We start from the raw sequence: 26,889 nt of genomic DNA on the forward strand, positions 1-26,889 counted from the left end.
AACTCCACTGTTTCTGTCCTGTGTGATCTTGGACAAATCATATAATCTATCCAATATTCAAGCTTCCTAGTCTGTAAAATGGGGATAAATAAGAAGACCTTCCTCCTCAGTTTGTTGGGAAGATCAATCGAGATAAAGTAGTAAAGAGTGAGCTCATGAGAAGAACCCAATACATGTTCACCACTGTTAAGACCTCTACCTTTCCTGAACCTTTATTCAGCGTTTGTATTTCCAGCCTGTATCTCTTATCCTAGCAGAGGGCAATTTTTAGAAAGCTTCATGTAAGTTCTGAAGTCCACTGTTTGGAGAATATACCCACGTGGGTCATGTCAATAACCGTTATGATCATTTACCTTTAACCCTCTACCTAATTCACTCATTATTCACTCATTTACCTTTAACTTCTTTCTTAGTCCTGGTTTCTCCCAGACCGAGAAATCCTAAGCAGTTTAGTGTATTTTTTAATACGTACACCTTAACTTTTTTCAAACCCGTAGTGAAAAAGAGCTATATTTAAAATATCTTGACTTCCTAAATGCCCCATCACCAAGAAAACATAATCCTATCTTAAATATACAATTATAGCATATTTGCTTTGTTATGGACAATTATTAATGCTTACAAGTAGAGAAAAGTCACCTTAACCTGATCTCATCAGCAGTTTTGGAACTCAACTTCCTGAAGAAACTTGAGACTTCTGGGATTCGCTCTGAACTTGGGTGAGTCAGAGCAGGTGACAGATAAGGTTTTCAGGTATCACTGTTCAATCCTAAGGTTGCTACTAGGGCAGGGTGTAGGGCCTTGCTCTGAGACAAACCTACTAATTAGCCATTCACACACAACAGACGGTCTGCACCCTGACTTCAGGTCCCATGGGGCTGACAGCACCTTCTCCTTCAGTCCATCCTGCCCAGAGTTAGAGAAAACTGCTTGTCTCTCTGACTCTGCAGGAACAGAGGGAGGTACTGTGTCCTCCACTCCAGCATAAATGAGAATATTCTTAATTTTTGTGTCTCAGAGGATAAAAGCAACTACCTATAAGCAACAACACATAAGCACCCATGAGCTTTCAGAGGATAAGTAAACTTCCTTTCTCAGAAATTTTTCGAAAGAAATGAAAACTGCTGTTGAGCTTTAAATATTTTATGGTGTTTTTAAAACCGTCTTTCACTACTTTCACATGAGAATCCTCAGGAACAGTATCGATATTTTTATGACCATATTATAGAAATTCAAAGGATCAGCATATGTTTTTATACAGATGGTACAATTTAAAAACAAAACCTTCAGGGCTGCTTTTTTTTTTTAATGTGCACATACTCCTTAGTGCCTGAGAAATCTGAAGTCCTAAACAGCACTTGAACATTTAAATAGGCCTCTACCCTATTTTTCCCCCAAACTTCTCTGCTCTCACCTAATATGGGGGTTTTAAAAGGGAACCTGTGATCAAATTTGACCTATAAGATAAACCGGATAGAAAATCAGGTCTTCCCTCTATGAGGGCTGCCGTACTCACGGCCAGGAAGTGACAAAGCAGAATGACTAAATGAGAGAGAGGAGAAAAAGCAGCAGAGGGACCTAGGAGCAAAAGAGGTCCTGGAGCCTAGATGAAACCAGGGAGAAGACGGGCACCAGGTTGAACCGTGCAATCATGCCAAGAACCATCACCAGGCACATAAGGTCAAGCTACTTAGAAGACACCTCAAATCTATAACTGCACCTTCCAGAAAAAACCGTGGTTTCCTTTGTGAGAACAGACCAATTCTAGCTACTAAGAGTTCATATTGAATAAAAAGGAACCAGTCATTCAACATAAAGAACCCTTCAAAACAGACAGAGAGGCAAACTGTAAGAGACTCTTAAAGGTAGAGAACAAACTGAGAGTTGCTAGAGGGATGTGGTGGGGGATGGGCTAGATGGGGGATGGGCATTAAGGAGGGCACCTGTTGTGATCAGCACTGGGTGTTGTATGTCAGTGATGAATCACTGAATTCAACTCCTGAAACCAATACTGTGTGATATGCTAACAACTTGAATTTAAATAAAAACTTGGGGGAAAAAAAAAGAATTCCTCAGTGTTGGTTTTATCTGAGGCAGAGTCTGTCAGAGACATCACTACCATCAACAGTGTGCGGGGCTGCTCCTCCATATAGCTTATATTTTAAAAAGACACTAGAAGCCCAGAGGTCAGCGTACACTTCACTGTCTCTCTCCCAACTCACTAAGTCAAGGGCAAGGTTCTTAGCCATCTCTTTTCCATCTGTGCGGTACAAATGGTCATTACTGCCACCTTAACAGGGTTTTTGAGGGGCAGCGGGAGAGACGTTTTTGCATGGTGTTCTGATGAACCAAAAAATTATCAATTTTTATTGCGATAAACAGCTTCTGTATGCCCATGTGCCAGTGGGATGGTCTAAGGGGCAGGGCACAAAAGACCTTTCCTGCCTTGAAGAAGCTTATACATGCAATTGGGGAAGTTAAAATGGAAAGATGTAAACAATTAATTCAGAAATGTTCAGAGTATGTACTTGTGTCTTTTAAAAAAATGCTCTAAAGATAGAAATGAACCATAAGGCATCAATGTCAGAGCAGATATCCTAAGTTCTCTTCTCTTTCTAGAGGGCTGTTTCTTCTGCTTGGGCTACTTGGAGGTTGTTCCAGAAACTCCCAAAACAAAAAGTATAGAGGACGACATACCCCAGCAATGCTCCCAAATCCTAACTTGGGAAAAGTGGTTCAAGGTGTCTAAGCGCCAGGCAAAAATGGAGACAACCATTTATTTAAAGCTGTGGACATAAGAAGATTAAGCTCTCTTCTTTGAGTCGGATCACAGCTTCTGAAGTTCGATCACCGGTATGGGGGAAAGGAAGGAGTGGCCATTCATCTCCTAAAATGGTACTGAAAGAGTCATGGCTTCTAGAGGATCCATACTTTCAAATGACTAGAAAGCAAATTCCATGTCTGCATAATTGAACTCCAAACATGTGCGGACAAAAAAAAAGAGAGGAAGGAGGCAGAGCGTTAGAAAAAAGCCACCCTAGGAAAATGAACTGGCTTTAAGAAAATATGCAGACGTCTGGCTTCTCTTCAGTTTGAATGAGTTTGAGTCTGGGGGGAGCCAAGGGGGAACAGAGCTGCATGAAAGTCCAGTGAGAGGTAATGTGGAAAATCAATGGTTGCTCTCAGCGGGCCTCCTTTTGTAAACACTTCAGTTAAACGTGTAGGTGTGAAGAAGGGCCTGCTTTCCTAAGAATCACTCATAACAAGGCACACCGCGCACATGGCGTTGAACTTCGTGCAGAGATGGGAGGAAACAAGTTAGCAGGGGCAAAGCCCAAACCAGCGCACAAAAGGCTTCTTCCTGCTTCTGGTGCCAGCGGGTTTCTGTGTAATGTGACCCGACAGGAGCCCATGGTTTCTGCCAAAGCTCCGTGTGCCTGTGGCAGCACCTTCTCTATCTGGGGAGCAGGGTATGGTTAGAAAGCTCCACGTTCCCACCCTTATCCTCCACCCATTTTTTTACCCTAATCAGCACTCACATCAGCCTGTGTAAACCTCAAATATTTCTTAAGAAAACTGGGGTTCTTAAAAGGAACTGTGTAGAGTCTAATAGTTTATGACTTGTGCCCTGTCAATTGCTACCAGGGTCAAATATAGCCAGTCATCTCAACAGAGAGAGGCAGGTTTACAATTTCCTACCCTAAACTATGTCTGTTGTACTACTATCATTCACAGTACAAATACACTCACGTTCATATGTACATTAATTCCCATTTCAAAACAATTTACACTAAATACTAAATGTTTAATTCTGTCTTCTCTAATAACCTTGTTAGCTAGACTGGATTTTCAGAATGAGCTCTCCCACTCACTTCTGGGTCTCTTGACTAGTAGGACACATGGTTCTTAGAACAAACAAGCTCCTCTTCCAGCATAGGAAGAGCCCTGGACTGGTTGCTCTGGCGCCAACCATGCAGCCGTGCACCACTGATTTACCTTCTCTGAGTCTCACCATTTGCACCTGGAAGAGGAGATGAGAACAGATGGGTTATCGCTAAGATGATTTTCAGTTTTGAACTCTATGATACTAACTACTCAGGAAAGCAAGCACCCTACCCTCAGTCCTTTCTGGAGACGGTAGTTGTCACTGAAATTACTGATGGTGTGTTGAGCAGGTTTGGGCTGGCTGTGAAAGGTCAGTGACAGGTGGCCCTCACAGAGCAGAGAAGACCCTAAGAGCAGGGTTCTTGAATCCCCCTTCTGTCCCTACCTGGGATTTCCCCAAACAGATCAAGATGGCTACCAGATTCATTTGGCAGAAGACCAACCCAACTGATTCACAGAACTGTGACTGAAATCTGAGGAGAAAAGAGCAGCACACTGTTTGGATAAAACTGGATCCTACGTAGGGTACACTGGGGATGATGAGTGAGGTCACAAAGCAAACAATGGGAGAAGAGGGACTTAGTCACTCTTAGGAGACAATAGCAGGGAAGAGAATGAGAAGTGATATGTATAGTCTGAGAGGTCATATGCCACAACAAAAGGTTAAGAAAAAAAAAACCAGAAAGTTGCATTAAGACAAGGTCATGAGAAGTGCCTTCAAAACATCACCAATTTCTGGATGAATGGGACTCTTAACTGTCTCATAAAAATATGAGCTACACACAGAACCAGAACTTGAGATATAACTGGGATGTGGGGCTGGCCAGGGAAAGTGAACTTCAGTTCAAATCATCATCCCAAAGTGGGTATAGTCAGTCAGGTCAACTCAGACTGATGTCAACATCCAGGAGGCAGCTACAGCAGCTAGGGCATCACAGAAGGTCCCCAGGCCTGGTGATTCCTGTTGTCAGATGGGTCATGGTATCCATGGTGCTAAGAATTATCTCCTGGTCATTCATTCATTCACGTAACCAACCATTCATTCATTCATGTATCCAACCATTCATTCATTCATTCATTCATTTGAAAAATATGGACTGAGTGGCCTTCTCTGGTACTGGGCTAGGCACTAGAGATATTAACGGCAAATAAAGACAGACTGAATCCCTGCCCTCACAGGCTTTACAGTCTGGCCGGGGACACTGACATGAATCAACTCATCACATAACTGCGATAAGTACTAGAAAGGAGAGTCCTTGGCACCATGACAACACACAGTGGGCCACCCCAACCATGCCTGGGGGGTCTAATGATGTGACATGATAACTGAGTCAAGAACTCAATGGCAAGCAAGAGTCCAGTAGATCAGTAGGTGAGCGTAAAAGGGCTTTAGGCCAAGAGAACAGTGTGTATCAAGTTCCTGGGACAGAGGCAGTACCGTTTTTGAAGGAGTTGAGAGAGCCAGTGTGGGTGGATTACGGACAAAAGGCTCAAAATCATTGAGAGGAGAACGGGGGAGGAGTCCGAGCAAGCAGAACCTGCTAGGCCACACCAGAAATTCAGGGCTTTATCCTAAGTGCAACAGAAGGTCACTGAGGTGTTTTAAGTATGAGGTGACATAATCAGATATGCATTTTTAAAATCTCTGTCCGACAGCATCATAACAGAAACAGGGCACAAGTCCAGTCTAGAACTTGGCAAACAGAGAAGGGTGTATAGGACAAACAGCAGCTGAAATGGACAGAGGGGAGGAGCCCAGGAGAGCCAGCAAGCAGCCTTGGGCCCGTAGCTGCCTCCACACACCATCCCTGAGGTGCCCGAGGCTGGATCACATCAGCTTGGGCTGAGCAGGCTGACCTGCAGTCAGGGGCCTTGGGCCTGCCGCTGTGATTTGAGCAGGCCCCACCTCCCACCTTCTGGTTCAGGGGTAAAGCCTGGGCACCTGCCCTTTTAACAAGCTCCCCCAGGTGATGCCTAATCCACGCCACAGTTTGAAAACAATGGGCATAATTTTTACTGCTGACAGTCAGAAAGGAAAATTACCCAACGCCATTCTGATTTAATCTTCCCTATCAAGAAGAATGATCTCCAAATAGAAGGAGCAAAACAAACATGCTTCAGAGGACTTTGTGGCCCCGGAGAGGTAAGAAGACAGAGGAGAGAGACTTGTACTTTAAACGAATTCAAGGTTCTGTTCCTGGATGAGTTATACCGCACAATATTGCAAGAACTGTGAAGACCAATAGGCCAAAAGGGCATTTTTTTTTCCCTCTTTTGTCCTGTTTTGTCCTTTATTTGACAGAGTGGGGCTCCAAAGTTATATTAAGTGAAGCCTGTTTCCCCGTAACTCCACTCACTACTAACCTCAGCTTTGCTCTCCGGCATTCCTCTACCACGTGAGAGTCCTGAAGTTATTAGAAGCTAATGCCTTTACTAGATGATCACTGGACATTCACTGACTCCATTCACCTTATTCTGAGAGAAGTACTACTACTGGTAAGATTTAAATGTCAACTAGTTTTTTGGAGCCTTTACTGGTGATGACTTGATTGCAGTCCACGGAAAACACTAAGTCACCTTCAGCAACCCATGGACAATGAGCTTTTCATGCCAGAGCTCCACAGTGACAACCAGAAAGCAGAAGAGGTTCACTAAAAACCTGTCTCCTGGGGTTACCACAGCACTGGATTAGAAGACAGCTCACCTGTCCATTGCACATCCTGACCTCAGCAAGATATACACCTTATCTCTAATGTGATTTAGAGCTACTTAAAAGGCCTATCCGAAAGTGGTTGTTGAGATGACTCATGGTCGGCTTGGAGAAAGACATGCAGTGGCAGGCTCAAGGATTATAGTCCTAGTTATGCCCAGCATGTTCATGAAGGTCTTTAAAGAATTAGAAACAACCTTTCTAAGCTGCAAGATGAGACACAGTTGTGAGGAACAGCCAACACACTGGGTGAAGCATCAGAACTATAAAATAACCCTCAAGGATGGGAAAAGGGAGTACAAGTGACATAATGGAACTGAATAAGAAAGAAAGCACATCCTTGTCTCAGTCAAATTTAAGACAGGATGGCGGAAGCCTGCCCTAAGAGCAGAGCTTTTCCTGGACTGCGAGACACAATGTGACGGGATGACAAAAAGTTAATACAACCTTGGGATGCATGAACAGAGTACCAGAAGACCCTTACTGCCCTGGTCACACATGGCTAGAGGACCGTGTCTTCTCAAGGCAGCATCAGATGGAACCTCCAGCCATCATGTGAGGAATGGTTGAAAGGAGAGGCCAAGAGCTCCCAACTACCTTCAATCTTTCCATAGGACACTCCTACCTCCTGCCTGACCTGAAACTTGGATTTCCCCAGATAACCTTTCCACTTAGCTCCTTCTCCAAGGTCACAAGATGAGCCAACTCCTCTTTAGAAGTTTTTCCATGTTTACCATGACCTACCGACCTCCAGAACCTTCCTCCATATTGGTAACTGGCTCAACATCTTCCTTCTTTCCCTGACTTGTACCAAGTCCTACCAAATCCTGGGACAGACTGTCATTCTCCCTGATGATCCACCACACCACAACCCATTCCTGTTACCAAACCACAAACAATGCAGGAGGGAAGCACATAAGTAGGCATAACTAGGCTGGTTGGCACTTCCAATTACCTCTATCCTCAGGCAGCTCCTCAGCGATGCTCACCCAAAGTCATTTTCCTCTCCCATTGCTCACTTGATGACTCTTCCAAACACTTACTATTCTTCTTAACCCTCTCCCCTCTCCCCTCACCTCCTCCCCACCTAAAACCACCTTGTCAGATTTCACCTTCCTGGGACACTGACTTTAGTTCTGAGAGTTTCCAAAATCTCCTGGTACCTAAGTTTTCTTCTTCCCTAAACAGGCTTCACAATATGGACTCTTCAATGATATTTGTCTTTCAAAGACTGCTATCACTAACATTTTTTAAATAGTCAAAAAGCGAGCCTTTATCCAAATAAACAAAGCCCTAGAAAAAGATCTGAAGGTCTTACATGGGAAAAGGGACATACAATTTTATTCCTGGAGTATTTCTGCACATATTAAAATGAAAAAATAGAATCAAAACACTTTCTCAGCTGATAATATTTGTAAGATACTGTTGTTACTTTAATACTGCACAGTACAATATACACCCATTCTCAGTGTGAAGCCCTGGGTTCCCATCAATGATTAAACATCAAATCCACCATCAGAGTATCCACTACATCAAATTTCACACCTGACCTGCCCCTCTCCTGGACTGGCCCTGTAGGACAAATATGCCATTTAAAGCTAGATTCCTATTCTGATGATTTTGCCTACAGTCCATTGCAAAAGGTGAAAAGGGCCAAGAAGGGTCCCCAGGCAACTAGTGAAGAGGAAAGACATGTGTATGTCTGTGTACACACATACATATGTACATGTCTCTGTATGTCTGTATTACATATGCACATACATATATGTGCATAGGTAAAGACTAAAACCAGATATAAAACCAAACAGAGAAAGATAATGCTTTGGAAAAGAATGAAAGAAAGAAATCCAGACTTCCTCTGGGCAGAGACCCAAAGACAGGCCAGAAACAGAGCAGTCTTGGGGAAGGATAAAGCGAGGCATTATGTAGATGGATTCTTCTTATCACAATTAGATATTAACTATGCATCTTCTAGTCCAGATAGGAGGAAATTACAAAGGCAAGTTTTTGGAACTCAAGAAATTAATTTTTCTTGGAACACTGCCCCTCTTCATTTTTCTAAAAGCATAATAAAGCCCAAGCATCTTCAGTTAATAAGGGAATTCCTACTGACAAGTCCAGAACCCTTCATGAAGCTGATCTAAGGACACTGCTCACAGGCTAACAACAGCATGACATACTGACCACCAGCTTTCCATGGGGTCTTCCTGAGCCTTAGTCTTCAAAGCCAGCACAGGCTGAACCCAAATTCTGCTCTTCTTCATAAGGCAGCTGCCAGAGCTGAATGGATGGGCAATTACACATCATTTGTACTATTTTCTCATAAGGACTGTAACCAGTGACCTCCTCTGAAGAGATTTCCAGCTCACAGATGTGCACAGCAGCAGCACATTGACTTAGCTATCCTGCTCAAACTCTCTCACAGGAAGAAGATAGGACAGAACTTTCTGGAAACTTCAGAAATTAAACAACAGCACCACGAAAGTAAAAGAACAGTACTATCAACAGCCTGTCTTTGAATGCGGTGATTTCTGTTCCTCAGACATGAGATGCCTACAGGTGAGTAAGACTCTGGTGATCATAAAGCATGAGACCTCGCTTACCTCGCCCACCCTCTACAGCCCACCACCCTCCCACAGTGACACACCTGTGGTCACTCTTCCTGGTAATGGTCACTGGGCCTCTCTCAAGCCTCACTTTCCCTCACACTCACAGCCACCACCTGCTGCCCCCAGGCCCCATGCCCACACCAGATCCCACCTTGTTTGACATTAAAAGGAAAGTATTATGCTAGTCAGTGTTGCAGTGTGAGCACAGTGGACTAAGGCCTAAGACAGCCAAACATACACGGCCCAAGCTCAGCGGGCCCAGGTGGCTGAGAGCCTCCTCACATTTAAAGGCATGTTGTTGGCCAAGGGAATAGGGAATCAGACCAAAGGTGGGTGGACACTACTGCACTTCAGTCACCGTAACTGATGAGAAGATGATTCTTCTACATGATGCCTGGTCATGTTGCTTTTTGAGATATTCCTAAAAGTGTTACCTTGAATACATACTCACATAACTGTAATTTAATCATTAAAAATCATTTTATTGCACTTTAAAGCATAATTCAGATATTCCTAATGCATCTCTTTTAGGAAAACATCATTCTCTGAGGATTCTAAGTAATACCCAGTGGGGAGCAGAAAAAACAATTAGTCCCTTAAGACACATATCACTTAGAATGTCAGCAATATGGCCGACTTGGTAGGGCTGAGGGAGACCACCAACTAAAAATATGGAGCTCACAGTCGACTATAATGGCTGAAGAAGCTTTCAGTGAGTCATGTCTTGAAGAATCAATTTCTTCCACATGGAAGATATGTCCTTTACAGAATCGTTTTACAGCTTTAAGAAGAACTTCATGCAAGACTAGTTCACCAGTGGAGAAGAGTGGCATAAATTAAAGTTGCGTAGGTAGAGAAATGGGGGGAATCGGCCACGACAGAAGCATGCTTTGGCCTCCCAAGAGTGCACAGTGGTTAAGGAGCATGGTTAAGATGCCCTGAGACAATGCACATCCAGCTTCTGTTCCTGTATTCACCACCGCCTAGTGGGTACTGGGACCTTGGGCAAGGTATCTAAGGCATCTGGCCTCTCAGAACCTCCGCTTTGCATAATAATGCCGCCTACCTCACCAGAGCTGTGGTAAGGAACATAAAGGACTAACTTCATTACAGCAATGCCAAATACACAATGTGCACTCAGTAAAGGACTGCTTAAAATAATTCAATCAAGTAGGTACTAGGGCAAGGATAATAATGGGTCACACTTCCTGAAGAAGTCAATAACCCATTCATTCATTCATCACCAAATCAAACTCACAAAGTAACAGACACTGTGTAAGACAATGAGGACACAAAGGTAAATAAAACATGGCGCTAAACTTTAAGAGCTCAAAGTCCGATGAAGACACAGATGTGTAAACAGAAAATTGTCACAAAGGGGATGAGTATGGGAGCCTTAGGCTCAGCGTGGGTAGGCTGGAAGAAGGCTAACAGAGATGTTGGCCTCAGATCTGAGTCTTGAAGAAAGAAGGCTCTCTCCTGGGCTATAGCAGCAGCTTCCCGAATGATGTCCCTGTTTCTACCATTGCCCCTTATGATCCATTCTTCACACAGTAAGAAAACTGACTTTTAAAAAGCATATGAATTAGATAACGCCCTTCTCTTGCTTCACATCCTTAAAGAGCACTCTACTGCAATCAGAACAAAACCCAAGCTCCTTACCGGGTCCTTGAATTAATCCATTCCCTGCCTGCCTTTCTGGATCATTTCCCATGTCCACCTACACAGACCTTCCTGCCCTCTGAGCCCACCACGGTCAGCCTTTGCATGACTTTTCCATTGCCTGAAATGCTGTTCCTCCTGGTCTTCCAAGTTCTTCAAAGAACCCCATATCTCAACTTTCTAATCAAAAGTACCTTCTTCCTTCCCTGAGTTGCTCTCTAATATATTACCCTATTCCATTTCTCAATGCATGGTGTTATTATCTGGAATTATCTTGTATGTATGTTTATTTATCCATTTACAGACTATATCTAGCACAAAACTGTAAGCTCCCTGTCAGTAGAAACTGGGTTCTGTCTTGCTCACTTAATGCCTGGCAGACAGTAAGCACTCAAACTTTTTTTGAATGAATGAATAACAGAAGAGCAGAATGCCCACCCAAAGGTTAGACAAATGTTTCAATCCACCAAACCCAAGGGCCTAAGTCTGCTTTTCATAGCTTGTTTCAGGTGTAGCTCCCCCACCCACAAAGTACTGAGTTTAAAATAGTGATTATCTTTAGTAATATCTCCTAACAGAATATGCCTATGCCCCTGCTATCACAACATTCTGATCCAAAGAAGTAGACATTTATGACAAGACTAGGTGTTTCCTAGCACCCAGAGATAGGCATCAGATGTCTGAAAGATTTAAAAAAAAAAAAAAAAAGGTACAGAGGAAGGAAGCAACTTCCTCAGCAAAGCCATAGGAGGCCGTGGGCCTCAGAGAGAACATCAGCCATTCATGACTGTGACAGAATGACACCATGAGACCAGCACAGGAAAGAAGTCAGCCCACTGCACGACTGGGACCCTTAGCCATACGAACTCTGAGAGACACTGTAGAACATGAACATGAAACACTAAATGCCTATCACTTCCTCAGTTTATGACTTCTAACTTCATGTCACCCCTTTTCTGTTGGCAAGTGGGAGAACCAGTAGTGACCATAAAACCATAATCGTCATCAACAGTCTTGAGCTAACAGCTTGAACTATCAAAGGGGCCAAGCCAATGAGAGGTGACAAATATCTTTACTGAAAAGATTCCATGAACTAAAATGCAGAGGTGACATCCTTCAAAGAAGTTATAAAATCCATTATAGGTAAGGCTCGTAAGTAGAATTTAAATTTAATCATGCAACTATGCAGATACTATACTGGAGGAAAGCAAATGGTTTAACTATGTATTATACTGACAGGTGATTTCTGCCATTCTTGTTCATCACCAGGGAACAAGGGCACTTTGGAACAGGAAATTAGAAACAGCTACTTCCAACAAGGCATGACATCCCAGCCCTTCTTGTATGGATAGCTTCTCATCTAAACTTTCATTCAGGGGCACCTGGGTGGCTCAGTCAGTGAAGCATCTGCCTTCGGCTCAGGTTCTGATCCCAGGGTCCTGGGATGGAGCCCACGTCAGGCTCCCTGCTCAGTGAGGAGTCCGTTTCTCCTTCTCCCTCTGCTCCTCCCTCCAACTCATATTTTCTCTCTCATACTCTCTCTCTCAAATAAATAAAATCTTTTTTAAAAATAAAATGAACTTTCATCCATTCAACATTGTACAAGATGCTACACTATCCTAGGCACAAACCAAAATAAATCCCTGTAATAAATCCTTCAAAGAATGTGCAATCTAGCAGGGTAAAAAAAAACAAACAAACATGCAGAAGCTGTAAAATAAGGCAATCCCAGCTAAAGCTTAGAGGATAAATAGGCAGCCTGGAGACACAGAGGCCAGGACTCCCCTAAAGAAGCTAACAGTGAAGGATAGATGACACCTTCCAGCAGGTTCTATGAGAGGTAGAACAGCCTAAGGAAGGAGGTACAGACAAGACAACATGTCCTCTGGGAACAACGACATTATTGTCTGGGGACAGGATGTGGCAGTGCAAGGGCTGGAAAGGACGGCTAAATCTTTAATTAGACTTTAACTCAAGGACAGAGCACTTTGCTTCCCCCCTGTCCCAACACACATTATCTAAGACCCAGTTCCCTACATGGGGTAGGCTTTAATTCATACTTATTAAATAAATAAGAAAAATAGCTCAGAGAGAAAAAAAAAAAAAACTGAAATCAGTCCAACTCACTTGGAAGTTGCTGCTGCAATGGATGTTCTTGGTTCTCCTACTCATCTAAGTCATGGTAGAACCGTGAATACCCTTGATTACCAGTAGAACCTTGTATGATGTCACTGACAATACAGGGGCACGGAAACAAAGTGCACATGGTTGGGAGTGGGTAGGTGTGGTGTGCGCATGCATGCATGCTTGTGTGGGACAACGTGCAAATCAGGAAGGCTGGGGAAATTTGTTGGGCCCAATACTTTGTGAATGTTAGAAAAACAAGACAACTGATCTTGAAATCAATTATACTGGTGCTGTCATCCCAAATGCAGAGCTAATAATGGCTTAATTCCAGAAAGCTATCGGTACCTGGAAATACAACTGTTTTATATTTTCATTTTTAAAAATACATCCAGCAAATAAGTATTAGAAAAAAACATACTGAACCAGGAACTTAAAGCAGAACTGCAGACAGGAAGTTTGACCTTCCTGAGTGACCCCACAGGGAGGACAGTGATAGGCAGCCCTGAGCCCCCCGCTCTGTGAAGATGATCACAACACTGACCTGCCCCAGCTCTCTCCATGTGTCTTACCCCTGCTCAGAGCATCACTCTGCATTTACACCTGCTGCTAAAAGGTAGATTTCCCTTCACCATGCTCGCCAGCCTTCTACTTCATAAGATCTAAGCTACCTTCGCTTTCTAAAATGTCCTCTGGTTCTTTTTGTAATGATGCCGTCTTTAAGTCTGGGGTCAAAGCCTTGAGAAAAGCATCTTCCTAAGTGGATCTAGCAACACCTGGTTTTCAAAGGCCATTCTAAGTGTTTGTCATTCACAAAACATAATTGGCAGTTAAGGGTGAGAATATAGGAATCAAACATTTAAAGAACCCAGGGATTGCCAAATCATAGAACATGTATTTCTCTCATATATATTTTATTAGCCACCATGCGTCCCTTACAAATCACATATAAACACTTTTATATATGTATCCAAATGCTTCCATACACACATATGGTCTAAAGATTACTATAAAGACAAAAGGAGAGCTATTTATGGACCATAATCAAAGATCTAAAGCCCACTACTTTAAATGCAGTAGCACCTATAGCTACAAGCTTCAAATTCACAAGTGAGTGTGAATTTCACCCCTGCATTTTTATCAAGGACACATGTCTAGTAAAGGCACTAACCTTTTGATTCCTACATATCAACATTTAGAGACTTATTTAGGCTAATACATGGCTATTCTTCACAGATCTCTAATGTTCTTCCCTGATGCAGGGCTCTGGATCTCTTTAGTGTTTACTTTATTTTTATAATTCTGCATTGTTTTCAACTATATATTCAGGCATACCCTTATATTCAGACTAATATACATATACCCACAGAATCCTACTCTAAGTAAACACCCAAGAAGACATATACCTAACATGATCAGGAGAGAAAGAGAGGGAATTCATTCCATTTATAAACAATTATGTTTATAAACCATTAAGGACACTCAGCATCTAACTACTATCGACCATAACCTAACCATTAGAATAGATCCATGTTAAGAGTTTACTGTACATTTTGAGTTATTTTCCCTCCATTGTAGTCTACCCCTGCCAACAACAGAAACTAGATGACATGACCAGGTGACATCAGCTCTCAATACTTGTGATGGACAAATTAAGGATCTATGATGACTGACATGCTCCTCTGTCACCATGACCTAAAAGCAACTGTGCTTAACACAAGATCTGCTTTTGTATGAGTGGGGCAGAAAAATAGAGAGAGAGAGAGAGTTGGGAGTCTCAGTGTACCAAATGCGAATGATTAGTCTGTAATGCAATGCTGGCATTAATTTTTAAGAAAGGTAGTAAGCAGCTCACTAGAATGTAGTATCAAGACAAATGTCACTTTAGGATCCAGAGCTAAATGTGAATCAGCAGCAAACTCTCTGTCTGTCTGATGAGCTGCTCATTGACCTTGCCTTATACCCACCAATTAAGGCTTCCTGTTAGCCCTGAGCAATCTTCAAACACACTTAATGAAACAGTTACACATGTAAGAAATTTAAGCCCAAATCTGAGATGGTAACACTAATTTTCTAATAGCGAGGGTGTGATGCTCTCCCCTGTGCCCCCGGGGATTGGTCCAGAAACTCATAACAAACATTCTCCCGGAGAGCATAGTTATTACCACCCACCAGTGTGCAGAACGACTGTGCCCCAGGGCACAGCATTATCTGCAACTTCCCCCAAAGTTTATCCCAAAGTTACTGCATACCGGAATTTGTGTTTTATAAATAAATTTTTAAAAAGGGGGGGGGGGGCCCGTAAGATCTTCACGTCTTGATTTGTTCATAATAAAGCCATTTCACAGCCCAGGAGTATTGCCGTGAGGACGTATCGTGTGGTAGCCCCTCACCCCCAGCCTGCCGGAGCGTGTGCCGGTGAAACCTGGGAGTCTGTCTTACCTGTAATCTGACTCTGTCCTTGTGGATTAAAAGGACTTGGTGCAGAGTTCAGGGAGGGCCGTGGGTTCTGAGGCGGGACACCTACTCTCATACTGGGATGAGGAATGCGCCCTAAATCACTGAGGCGGTCAGAGAACAAACTAGGTTTAGAGTCATCAAGCTTCTGTCTGTGCCCTGGAAACAGCAAATCATAAAATAAAAGCATATTAATTAGCTGAACAATCGACCATACTAAATAGATATGTGAACATACATACTGGGGGTTTACAAGCCAAGGGATCATCAATACTGATATCTACAATGAAATGTCTCTATAATGCCTTCCGTTTCAAGCGGCTTTATAAGCATCATCTGGTGGCAAGCGTTCCTACTCCTGGTCTACAAATGGAGAGCTGAGGGTCCCAGAGGATGACCTGGATTCTAGCATCAGCAGCGAAGGCAGGACGCTGGAACTCAGGAGAGACTCTCTGCGAGCCTCCCCGACCCTCTTGGTGATGATGGGGAAAGTGGTTGTGGACTGGGGTGTGTTTGCTTGTTTCATGAAGGAACTTCCCCGTAGTTCAGAGAGTCTGTGCATGTCGCACATCCTCTCCCAAAACTGGGGCAGAAACAAAGGCAAACACATTTGTCAAAGGGCAATTTCCAAGATGACCATACGCGACTTTTCTTTTTTTATGTTACAACTATACCTCACCATGACTCTTCTCCAAAAAATTAAAACTCAAACCTAGAACTCCTTTAAGAGGATCAAATGGAAGTAGAGGCAAGGAAACTCAAATTCACAAGAGGAATCTGGATATTTTGTGAGATCCCAAAATGTAAAAGCATATGATAAGCTAGGCTAAATCACAGAATGCTTTTTGACTTCAAATTTAGTACTATGATTCTGTATAAGAAACTGAAAAATAGTCTTTGGGTTCCCATTTGAATGTGAAAAGCCATCATTTAAAAAAAAAAAAAAAAAGCTTTGTCTCTCTTCTAGTTTGTTCAAGTCTAAAATCTAAGGAAATTCTAGATATTAAAGAAATACGCAAATTAATATAACTAAGGTTCTAAGGCTTCTTGAAAATCATGAACTCCTTCTCAGCAAGTCTTGGTGCAAGTATAACAGAAAACCTCAGAATCTTGGTGCTACGTAAGTTCAGTGCACATCTGTGGAGTGGCCCAGTAGTGGACGAGCACGATAATGCCTCATACGTGAATGGAAATACACTATAGATTCCTTCTTCCATATTCTGTGCCAGAAGGAGGCCCTAGTATGTTACCCCAGTATACTGTAATTGAAACCGGAGCTGATCCAAAGAAGAGCCATTAAGGGGCGGGTGGGTGGTCCAGTGAGTTAAGCCTCTGACTCTTGACTTTGGCTCAGGTCATTATCTCAGGGTCATGAGATGGAGCCCCACAATGGGTTCTGTGCTGGGCAGGGAGTCTACTTGAGACTCCCTCTTTCCCTCTCCCTCTACCCCCTCCCCCCACCTCTCACTCGTGCTCCTTCTCTCTCTCTCTCTCTCTCTAAAAAAAAAGGAAAAGGGGGGGGGGGGGAAGAGCCATTAAGAGAATGACTGGAATCAGGGCGCCTGGGTGGCTCAGTGGGTTAAGCCGCTGCCTTCAGCTCGGGTCATGATCTCAGGGTCCTGGGATAGAGTCCCGCATCGGGCTCTCTGCTCAGCGGGGAGCCTGTTTCCTCCTCTCTCTCTCTCTCTCTGCCTGCCTCTCTGCCTACTTGTGATCTCTCTCTGTCAAATAAAAAAATAAAATCTTAAAAAAAAAAAAGATAATGACTGGAATCAGAATCTGCACTTTGAAGAAAAACCGAGGGAATCAGGATTATTATCCATAAAAGAAAAAAATACCCAAAAGGAGGATTGTTAAGAGCCTTCAAGACTGAGGGCAACAAGACCACCTCATCTTCCTCTTGATAGAGGACAAGAGGAATCTATGAGGAGAGGGTTAAGGTGAACATGAGAATTTCCCAGCTATAAGCTGTCTTCATAAGACAAATTCCTTATTTTATTTGCCCCAAAATGTATTTTCCTATCTCCTTTTTCATTGCCTACCCAGCCCAAAGAAAACAGACAGGAAGCCAAGGCCTGGTAATATGAGTGTAGCTGTCTCTGCAGCCAAACATGTTCCAAATAGGCCCATTAACTGAAATGCACCCACCACCCTATTTCCTGCCAGCGTCAGTTTGGGCATCTGCTGGAATGAGGGATGGAGGCCAGGAGAAAAAGTGATCAGGGAAAGTCATTGTTTTTTATGCTGTTTTCCCTGTTGTTTAGGACTCCTTATCCAGATTATGAATAGATTTTAGAACTCTACAGGGCCTTTAGAGATTACCCCAAACAGCCCCCACACCCCAGTGAGCAAGGTGCCCACAGAGTCACTACAGCCTGTGAAGGTCAAACAACTAGTCTGTGGTCTTCAGCCATTGGCCAGCCCAGCCTGGATGGTATACGGTTCCTGTCCAATCTGACCAAGCTTCCCACTCATCACGAGGCACCATCAATGCTGGTGTTCTTGCTTTATCTTCCCTCCCTCTCACGGCTGCCATGGAAATCAGACAATCTCCCCCACCGACACACAGACCCACCTAAGAACTAAGCCCAGTGTGGTACCAAGGCCGGTATTTCAACACAAGCTGAAGCAGCAGTGAGAATTCCATGACAAAGCTAATAGCTCACCCATTACCCTACACAAACTCCCATCAATGCGTCTTGCTCGATCTAACCAGTTTCACAATTAAGGAATTATATAGTACTTCTCACAGTTAGATCCATGGATTCTGTTACACACACACACACACACACACACACACACGAAAGTATTGGTGTGGTATTGCTACAACTATAAACGTTAACAAGAGAGCTTATGGAATTGTCCCTGGAAGTTATTTTTTTTAATAGGGCCGTATTTTTGGAATGGCAGATTCCCTGAGGGCTAAAGAGAGGGCTACAAGATCTTGCCTGGTTCCTTTAAACACTGGGACTTTATGTGGGCTACGGGTCACAAGAAAACTTCAGAAAGTCTCGCCTTTGCTCTCTACAGCCTTTTTCCTGGGTTTTCCTGGAGACCATATAAGATATGAGCTCGGTGTGTGGATGGGTGAGTCCACTTCTTATTTCCTCTGAGCCCAGGGCTTCAGGAATGCCACAAGAGGCTGTAGGTGAGGTTAAAGGACCTGAAGCAGCGCTGAGAAGTATGAAAAATGGAAAAGCAGGTGAAATTTTAAAAGTTTCAGTGACCTTATGGAAATTACCTTCAAACGCTAGCTACCGAGTATATCCAGACACCTGGCATAATCCAGGAGATATCATTCTGTGGCTGCATACACCAAACAAAAGTATGCATTTCTCCTTGTAGATGTCTGCCCCCTCAGAACTACCACCAGAACCACAACAAAATTCTTACAGCACAAGGAAGAACAAAAGCCAAACAGGCTCTTCATCTTTCAACCATGACAAACACCGCTACCACTAAACCACATCAGGGCTAGCACGAGAATGACGGGCTGGAAGAAGACGCCCTCCAATCCTCCACACTCAAGGAGTCCCGTAAGAAATCGAAAGCATGGAAGACTAGGGCACACTGAATTAAATCAAAGACAGGGGATTCTGCCGTGGTACAGGGAGAACTGAACATCAGCCAAAGGGCCAAAGAGGGCATCTTCCAAACAGGAGGAAGGTATAAAGAATGGGAAACTTTCTCCCTTGGGCAGTGGTTCTTCCACCCGAGCTGGGTAAGAAAATCCTCCAGCGAGCTTTGTTAAATATAATTTCCCCGAAGGACAATCATTTAAGCAAATGCTTAATTGCTCGCTTGCTTTCTAAAGAAGCCTCACTCTAACTCTTCAGCATTGTTGCAAGTCATTTAGAATCAGAGCACTGAAAAGGACAATAGAAATCATTTATACTGCACTTTGGACCACTGTACTTCTTTTATGAATAAGGACCCTAAATCCCTGAGAGAAGTGACTTGCCCGAAATCACACAGTTGGTGACAGGACTAGAACTCAAGGTTTCCAGTTCCTGGTCCCAGGCTCTTTTCCCTCCAACTGCCAACCAGCTTATTTCAGAGTATAACACTGCAGCACCACGAGAAATCATGGTCAAGGGGCGCCTGGGTGGCTCAGTGGGTTAAGCCGCTGCCTTCGGCTCAGGTCATGATCTCAGGGTCCTGGGATCGAGTCCCGCATCAGGCTCTCTGCTCAGCGGGGAGCCTGCTTCCTCCTCTCTCTCTCTCTGCCTGCGTCTCTGCCTACTTGTGATCGCTCTCTGTCAAATAAATAAATAAAATCTTAAAAAAAAAAAAAAAAAGAAATCATGGTCAAAAGTGAATTTAAAATGGAAGGAAAAAAAAGTAATTTTCAGAAACAATTTCTTTCAAAAAGTCAAGTGTATTTGCCTGAATATGCCTTTTGTTGCAATAAACTCAGGGGCAGGAGAACTCATGATCCAAAGGTCACAGCATTTGCACATCCTTAGAGCAAAGATGTTGAGGAACAGTTAGGTCCCTAAGCAAGAGTGCTGCTGATTGTCTCCTCCCTCCCCCAACCCCTGCAGCCCTGGTAGTGAAAGGGGCCCATACTCACAAAAGCTAGTTGGGAATACTGCCGTTAGGATTGCTGCTTAAAAGATCACACATCTGAAAGGGGTATGTGAAGACCTGGAAACTGTGCTGTATGAACTATGAAAACAAACTTGCTTCTGGGATGGGACTCATTTTGCCCATTTTTATAAAAGTCGACTGAGAACTGGAAATCTTTGAGGGCCCCCAGGCAGACAGTCATACTTTATGCCCTATACTCACAGCTGATCAGCTATCTTCCCCCAAAAGGAAAGATGGACTCCTGAAGGACACCCAAAAATGCCTCCAAAAGACTGCGCCTTTCAAACACAAGGCCACCTCAACAAGGCACCACATCACACCAGGCCCACTCTTGTGGGGCGCAAGCGGGTCATTTCATGGATCACTAGGGCATGATGTTGGGCATCTCGCCTTTTTACACTGGTATTCTAAGTCAATTTTAAGTTCTAACTTCTCTTATTGGATATCTACTTTCATTCTGGGTATCATGATAACACCGTAAAAGAAATAAGTCAAGGGGTGCCTGGGTGGCTCAGTCAGTTAAACTGCTGCCTTCAGTTCAGGTGATGATCCCAGGGTGCTGAGATTGAGCCCCACATTGGGCTTCCTGCTCAGTGGGGAGCCTGCTTCTCCCTCTCCTTCTGCCTGCTGCTCCCCTACTTGTGTTCTCTATCTCTCTGTCAAATAAATAAATAAAATTTTAAAGAAAGAAAGAATGAAAGAAAAAGAGAGAAGGCAAAAAGGCAGATGTGCAAGGGACCCTCAATCAGGAACCAGGACCACATCTACATCTGGATCTGTTAGTCCAGCCCACGTGTGCCTGTGCGGGGCATCTGTCCATGTGTAAGTCTCCCCAGGCACTGCAAGGAGGAGAGAGACTTCTTTAAGAAAATATCCTTCTCGGGACAAACCATAAAAGACTCTTAATCTCACAAAACAAAATTGAGGGTTGCCGGGGGGAGACGGCAGGAGAAGGGGGTTATGGACATTGGGGAGGGTATGTGCTATGGTGAGTGCTGTGAAATGTGTAAGCCTGATGATTCACAGACTTGTACCCCTGGGGCTAATAATACATTATATGTTAATAAAAAATTAAAAATTTTAAAAAAAAAGATAATGTCCTTCTCCGCCAGCAGTTCACTGCTTAGTAGGTAAGAAAGACAAACCATTAAGTATAACTTGAGAAGGTTGTGATGAGGGCAATCACTAAAATGCTTATGTTTGGGGATCCATTGAGGAAATACGAGTACAGACTACTTTCAAATATTAAGGAAGTGGTGCTTTTTGTGACTACATAAGAATATACCCTTATTTTTTAGAAAAACTAACCAATATATACAGGGGGTAAGTGTCTTGATGACTGCCATTTGCTTTAAAACCTTTCAGCAGAATATCAGATGAAGCAAATGTGGAAAAATGTTACTAGTTATAAAATAAGGTGATGGGTATATGGGATTTTATTAAATATAATCTCTTAATATATTTGAAATTTTTCATAATTAAAGAAAACTTTTTAAAAAATAAAACCAATAAATGGTTCTGGGAAGAACAGGAGAGTCAATGGTATTGACTAAAAGCAAAGAGGAAGCTCTCACTGATGAAATCATTGTGTCCTAGAAGGTCAAGTAGGATTTTCATAAGCCGAGAAGAAAGGAGGAAAGCTAGCTGGAGGACGAATGACAGAAATATGATAATAAAGATCTTGTGAGAGAAGATAGTGTGGAACATGTAGGTGATAACAATCTCAACAGAAGCCCGCTATTCTTCAAATAGTTTGACACCTCTAGTTTCTCAACCGCGCTTTAGTTCTCTTCAACTCTGCAATCTGGATGGGAACCTGCCCTTTTAAGACAGATCTCTGTATCCTCTAACAAAACGGTCCTTTGGCAGGCCAAGAGCCTCCTCTGCCAGGCACTCAGGCTCCCCCCGGAAGGACGGGGCAACCGGGGAGGTATTAGCTAATTTTGCTGTCAGCAAGTGTGCGAGAGGAGAAGACCTGATCTTGTACTCGAGGGCTCAAACCCCAGGAGATGCCCACTTCAGATGTTCTGACCATGATCCTTGGAGTAAAAAAGCAAGAGAACAACAGAGCTGGGACTCCGCAGCAGGTCTGGAAAACCAACAAAAACAAAGCCGTGGTTCCAATCTCTCTACCCTGAAAGTGACCCATGAAGGAGAGTGTGCAGGGAGGGGCATAGGAACAGGGTGACGAATTTTCAAGTCCTAGTTCTATTCCAAATGAAATTACTTGGAATTCTACTACTAAGGAGGAGCCTTAGTTCTTCTCAGTGAACTCGGATTACATGGTTTCCAGCAAAAGCAACATGACAGGGTCGAGGTTACACAGACTCAAGAGAGGTCTTAGGGGAGCTGGGCGAAGTTGGGATCCAAATACTTTGTAACCATCGAGGCTCCAGATGGAAAACCCTGATTTTCTGCATTCCTATGTACATGTGAAAATGGAAATACTACTAAGAAAAGTGAAACTCCTCTCTGTTTACATTCAGATGACTACATTTCACTGGTGGTTTGTCAAAGTCTAAAAAGCAAAGGCCTATACTCTTATGACACTTGTAATGTCTCATTAAGCCCTCTGCCCCTCCCTGACACACCCCTGCCCCCAGTACAAACAGTTCCAACCAGCTTCTCCTCAAATTTCCTTATTTGTGTTAATATCACTACTTTCTAATCTCCTTATTTGTTATTTCCTTATTTCTGTTAATATCACTACTTTCTAATCTCTGAGGCTCAAAATCCAGCCCAAGTATACCATTGCTGCCTCCCTTTCCTGGACCCCAGCATCTGGGTAAGGCCATTCCTAGTTTCTGCAAGAGGGGGCCCCCACTTTCCAGTCCCACCAGAACTTGTGGCTAATCCACCAGAGAAGCAAGCTGGAGTAAACAAAAGGACACCCACAAGTTGTATAGCCGACCACGGGAAGAGATTTAATGGAAATCTCTGGGCCTGCTGAAAATTTCCAAAATTTCTAACGTCTTTTCAATCCCTACATCCTAACATTATTCACCTGCTCAAAAACCTCTCAACTGTCTAACACTGTCTATTGAATTAAACAGAGTTCCCTGAGCCCAGAAGGGAAAGCAAAGATTTGGAAAGACTCGGAAAATAGGTTCTGAACACATGTCACCACTCTCGTTTCCAGTGGCTACAACTGTACTTCTCCCCACCTAGGCTCTACTCACACTGGACTACCCATGGCTCTTCAAAGAGCCACCGTTCCTTTCCCCAAACTGTCTCCCCCAGCTCAGAATAACCTCACCCCATCATCTCCATTTGGCCATCACACTGTTCTAGTCTTTTCTGTCTCTAGGGCCTCCATGATCCCTCTGGTTTCCATGTGAGCAAGCCGAAAACAGCTATGACTGTTTTTTGTCTACTACATGTGGTTATACTTAAGTGTAGTAGGCATTCAGTAAGCATTAACTGACTCTGAATTGATATAAAATATTTATACAAAATTTCAAACCCTATTATCTTGGAGTCTTCTGGACTTGACTAGGGACCCTTTGAGGATGGGTGTCATGTCTCATGTCTAGCACCTAACGTGGGGCCTTGGTACAAAGAAGGCCTGCAACAAATACTTACTGAATTAAAAAATAAGAACACTGGTAAATTTAGAATTACCTCTCCTTTTAGCCAGTAAAAGAAAGGAGAGGAGGAAAAAAAAAAAAAGAGAGAGCTAGTCATTGGGAAACATTTCCCACAGTAAAATTGATGAGTCTCTAATCTTTGCTGGGAAAGGCTGCTGAGTCATCTTTTTGCTAAGAGTATGCTGTCTGGTTCAGGTCAAAAACTATTTCTGGACTAGAACAGTAAAATGAACTAAGAAATTGCCTTCCTGCTTCAGAAGCCTCTAGCCCCTCTGAGCCACTAGGAGTGAGCAGCCAAGCGACAGGACATGTGTATGGGGGCCCCAGAGCTCACAAAAGACAGCTCGTGAGAGGAGACAGCCCTAGAGCCATGTTAGTGTGTGGCTTCAGACAGAGGACCACAGATCATAAACAAATCTCCTTCCAGGAGATTCTTCTCTGATGGCATTTCAAAAATGAACTAACAGAGCTTCTCTCTAAGGGCCCTTCTTAATATATAAACCAATTTCTGAAGGAAAAAAAAAAAAAAAAAAGCCTCCTAATCACTTCCACATAGCTTCAAGAGCTCCCTTTCAGCCCTTGAACAGAGTCAGACATGTAAAATTCAAAGTTTAACAAGGAAGAGGAGAGGAAGAACAATTTCACCCAAGAGAGGACTGAAGCCTTCCAGTCTCTCGGGTAAAAACATAATTATGGGAAGAAAAAACATAATCTACTCAAGAGACATAATTACATAGTTAAGCCATAGACTCCATAGAAATATTCTAGGAACTCCAGTTCACAGAAAAAAAAAATGTTAAAAACTGAATTTGCTTTCTTTTAATAATGAAAGGCGCCAGTTTAGGTCAGTGAGTAAAAAGTTCACTCTCCCAAACTTATTTTTTAAATGCAACTAGATGCATGAGAGAGATCACTGAAGGACAGCCTCTTTCAAAATCTAGGCTCCTAAAGGCTCAAGAATTCAAGATCTTTCAATAAATATACTAATGAAAGAACTGTGAAATATTAACATGCATGTATAGTAACTGTGAGTTCCTTTATAAAACTTTTGGATTTCAGGCTGTGGCAAATCATGACCATCAAAGACTGAAGGGGAGATCAGGCTCTGCCGGTATCAGTCACACATCAGGGGATAGCTTCTAAAAAACATATGCTTAGAGTGTAATCCTTTTTCTTGAAATAATGGACTCAAAAAGCTTGAGACATCTAAAGAAAAAGAAACTCACGGGAGGCAAGAAGGGGAAAAAAAAAAAGGCTTAAAAAACTTTAAAGAAAGACCAGATGAAAGTATAATGGAAACACACAAGGGGAGATGTACTAGTTTTTGCAAGCAGGGGGAAAAAGAGAACCTGGCTGACTTTACCGTAGCCCCGCTTCCAGGTCCTAAAACATCCCTCATCTGCTTGGCCCCTCAACCTCCAGATTCTCTGGCCCAGAACAGTTCCCTTCCTGCTATCCCTGACTTCTTCCCCCCTGTCATTTCCAAGGGATGCTCTTTCCTCTTTATTCTCATTTCAAAGCAAGATTACATGAATGAGACTTTTTCAGAGCTGGGGGAGAATAGGGATTTCTAGACCATGTTCTTCATTCTAGAAAAGTAACCGATATCCAGAAAAAGTCCTGTGACTTGTTTGAAATCGTGGAGGTAGGCAGTGACACTGGAAGCCAGTCCCCTGACAGGCAGCAGCCCTCCTGTTCATACAAGGAAAGGAAAGGAGAGGCGGTAAAGGCTGAGAAAAAGGGGCCCAGAAAGAACAGAATAAGAAAAAGCAGAGAAGGAGCACCTGGGTGACTCAGTCGTTAAGCACCGGCCTTTGGTTCAGGTTCTGAACCCAGCGTCCTGGGATGGAGCCCTGTATCGGGCTCCCTGCTCAGCAGGAAGCCTGCTTCTCCCTCTCCCATTCCCCTTGCTTGTGTTCCCTCTCTCTCAAATAAATAAATAAAAATTTATAAAAGGAGACAGAAAGAAAGAAAAAGCTGAGAAGCTTACTTCTGAGAATTCATTACATTATACCTGATCTTTCCAACTCCGTTTTATCTCCATGCCTCCTGTCCTCCGACTAATCACAACCCAACATCCACAACCATCCTGGGCCATCTGAAACTGCATCTCTCCCTTCAGTTTCTGGGAAATGAACAAAAGATCTCTTTCTCTATGTTTACACTTACCCCCCCACCCCAAACTCAATAAAACTTGTTTTACTTCTGAAAACATTTCCTTTGCCTTCTTTTACTCTAAGGTACTTCACACACCCATCAGTTTTGCACCACTAGCATTTGTAGAGACCCCACTGAGAGATGCAAAGATTTTTTTAATGGTAACGTTTTAAGCAATGGAAATGGTAGTTTCCACAGCTGAACAAAAAGCATCACTGTTTATTTGCCAATAATCGGCTAAACATGGATGGCATTATTCTTCAAAGAGGCCAGTGACAACCAGCCTACAGACCATCACGCAATTCCTGGATCCTGACTGAATGTCCTTAGCATGCGATCATCCCTCTTTCTCTTTCATTATTATGGTACTGGATATACGTTATGTAACCTCATGTGTGTCTGAAGCAGAGAAAGAAAACGGTACATAAAAGTAACTGAAAAGTGTGAAGGGCTCGTCTCTCGACACACACCAAGACGGAAGGAGAACATCGTTTTCCATTTTCCCAGCTCCGGAACAGGAAGAAAATGTTAAAAAGTAATAACCCGGGAAAAATTCAGCCAGCTCCCGCAGCCCCGTCTTGCTGTGCTGAATGGCAGTGAAGATCATAGAGGAAATAAAAAGAAAAAGACAGAAAAAGAAAGGGCTGGGGGGGCGGGATTTTCTTGCTTCAACTGGACCCAGTCCAGCTGGCAAAAAGAGGTGGTTTTCTTAACGCTTGCAAAACCTGATTACTTTTTTAAAGGAATGAAGAAGAAGGAGATGTAAACACAGCCATTAAACCAGATTTAAGGTACTTAGCTTTAATCTAGTCTAAAACCTCTCTGATTGTCTGCTGTTCTGCAGTTCTCGGCTCACTAGACATTAATATGGGCAAGTCAGGGTCTTCTGAGCAACGACGGCTGTCAGCGGAGCTCTGTGGTTACCCTCTCAGGTCAGGCATGGAAGGAACGGTGGCTTAAGCAATAATGGAAGGATGTGTGTTGTGTGCCGTGTCTGTCAGAAGTCTGTTTTACTACATTAAAGGGCTATTGTGTTTATATCTACACAACGGGACTTAAACAGATTGTTTAAACACGATTAAACAGGAGATGTCTTTGAAACAAGCCC

At 43.2% G+C, this 26,889-nt stretch overlaps 1 protein-coding gene across 7 annotated transcripts in view; it reads right to left on the bottom strand.

Moving 5' to 3' along the window:
• The window catches only part of RUNX2 (RUNX family transcription factor 2), a 223,512-nt gene that overhangs the window by 141,891 nt on the left and 54,732 nt on the right, over window positions 1-26,889 (bottom strand). For 5 of the 7 annotated variants that reach the window (XM_059400338.1, XM_059400344.1, XM_059400340.1 and 2 more), the window contains exon 4: window positions 15,433-15,606. The exons of the other annotated variants lie outside the window; for them this stretch is intronic. In XM_059400338.1, the coding sequence (XP_059256321.1) occupies window positions 15,433-15,606 (174 nt within the window). The remainder of the gene's footprint in view (window positions 1-15,432; window positions 15,607-26,889) is intronic. 7 annotated transcript variants of the gene reach the window in all.

Source organism: Mustela nigripes, chromosome 5 (genome assembly GCF_022355385.1).
Source record: "Mustela nigripes isolate SB6536 chromosome 5, MUSNIG.SB6536, whole genome shotgun sequence".
Classification (NCBI taxonomy): Eukaryota; Metazoa; Chordata; class Mammalia; order Carnivora; family Mustelidae; genus Mustela; species Mustela nigripes.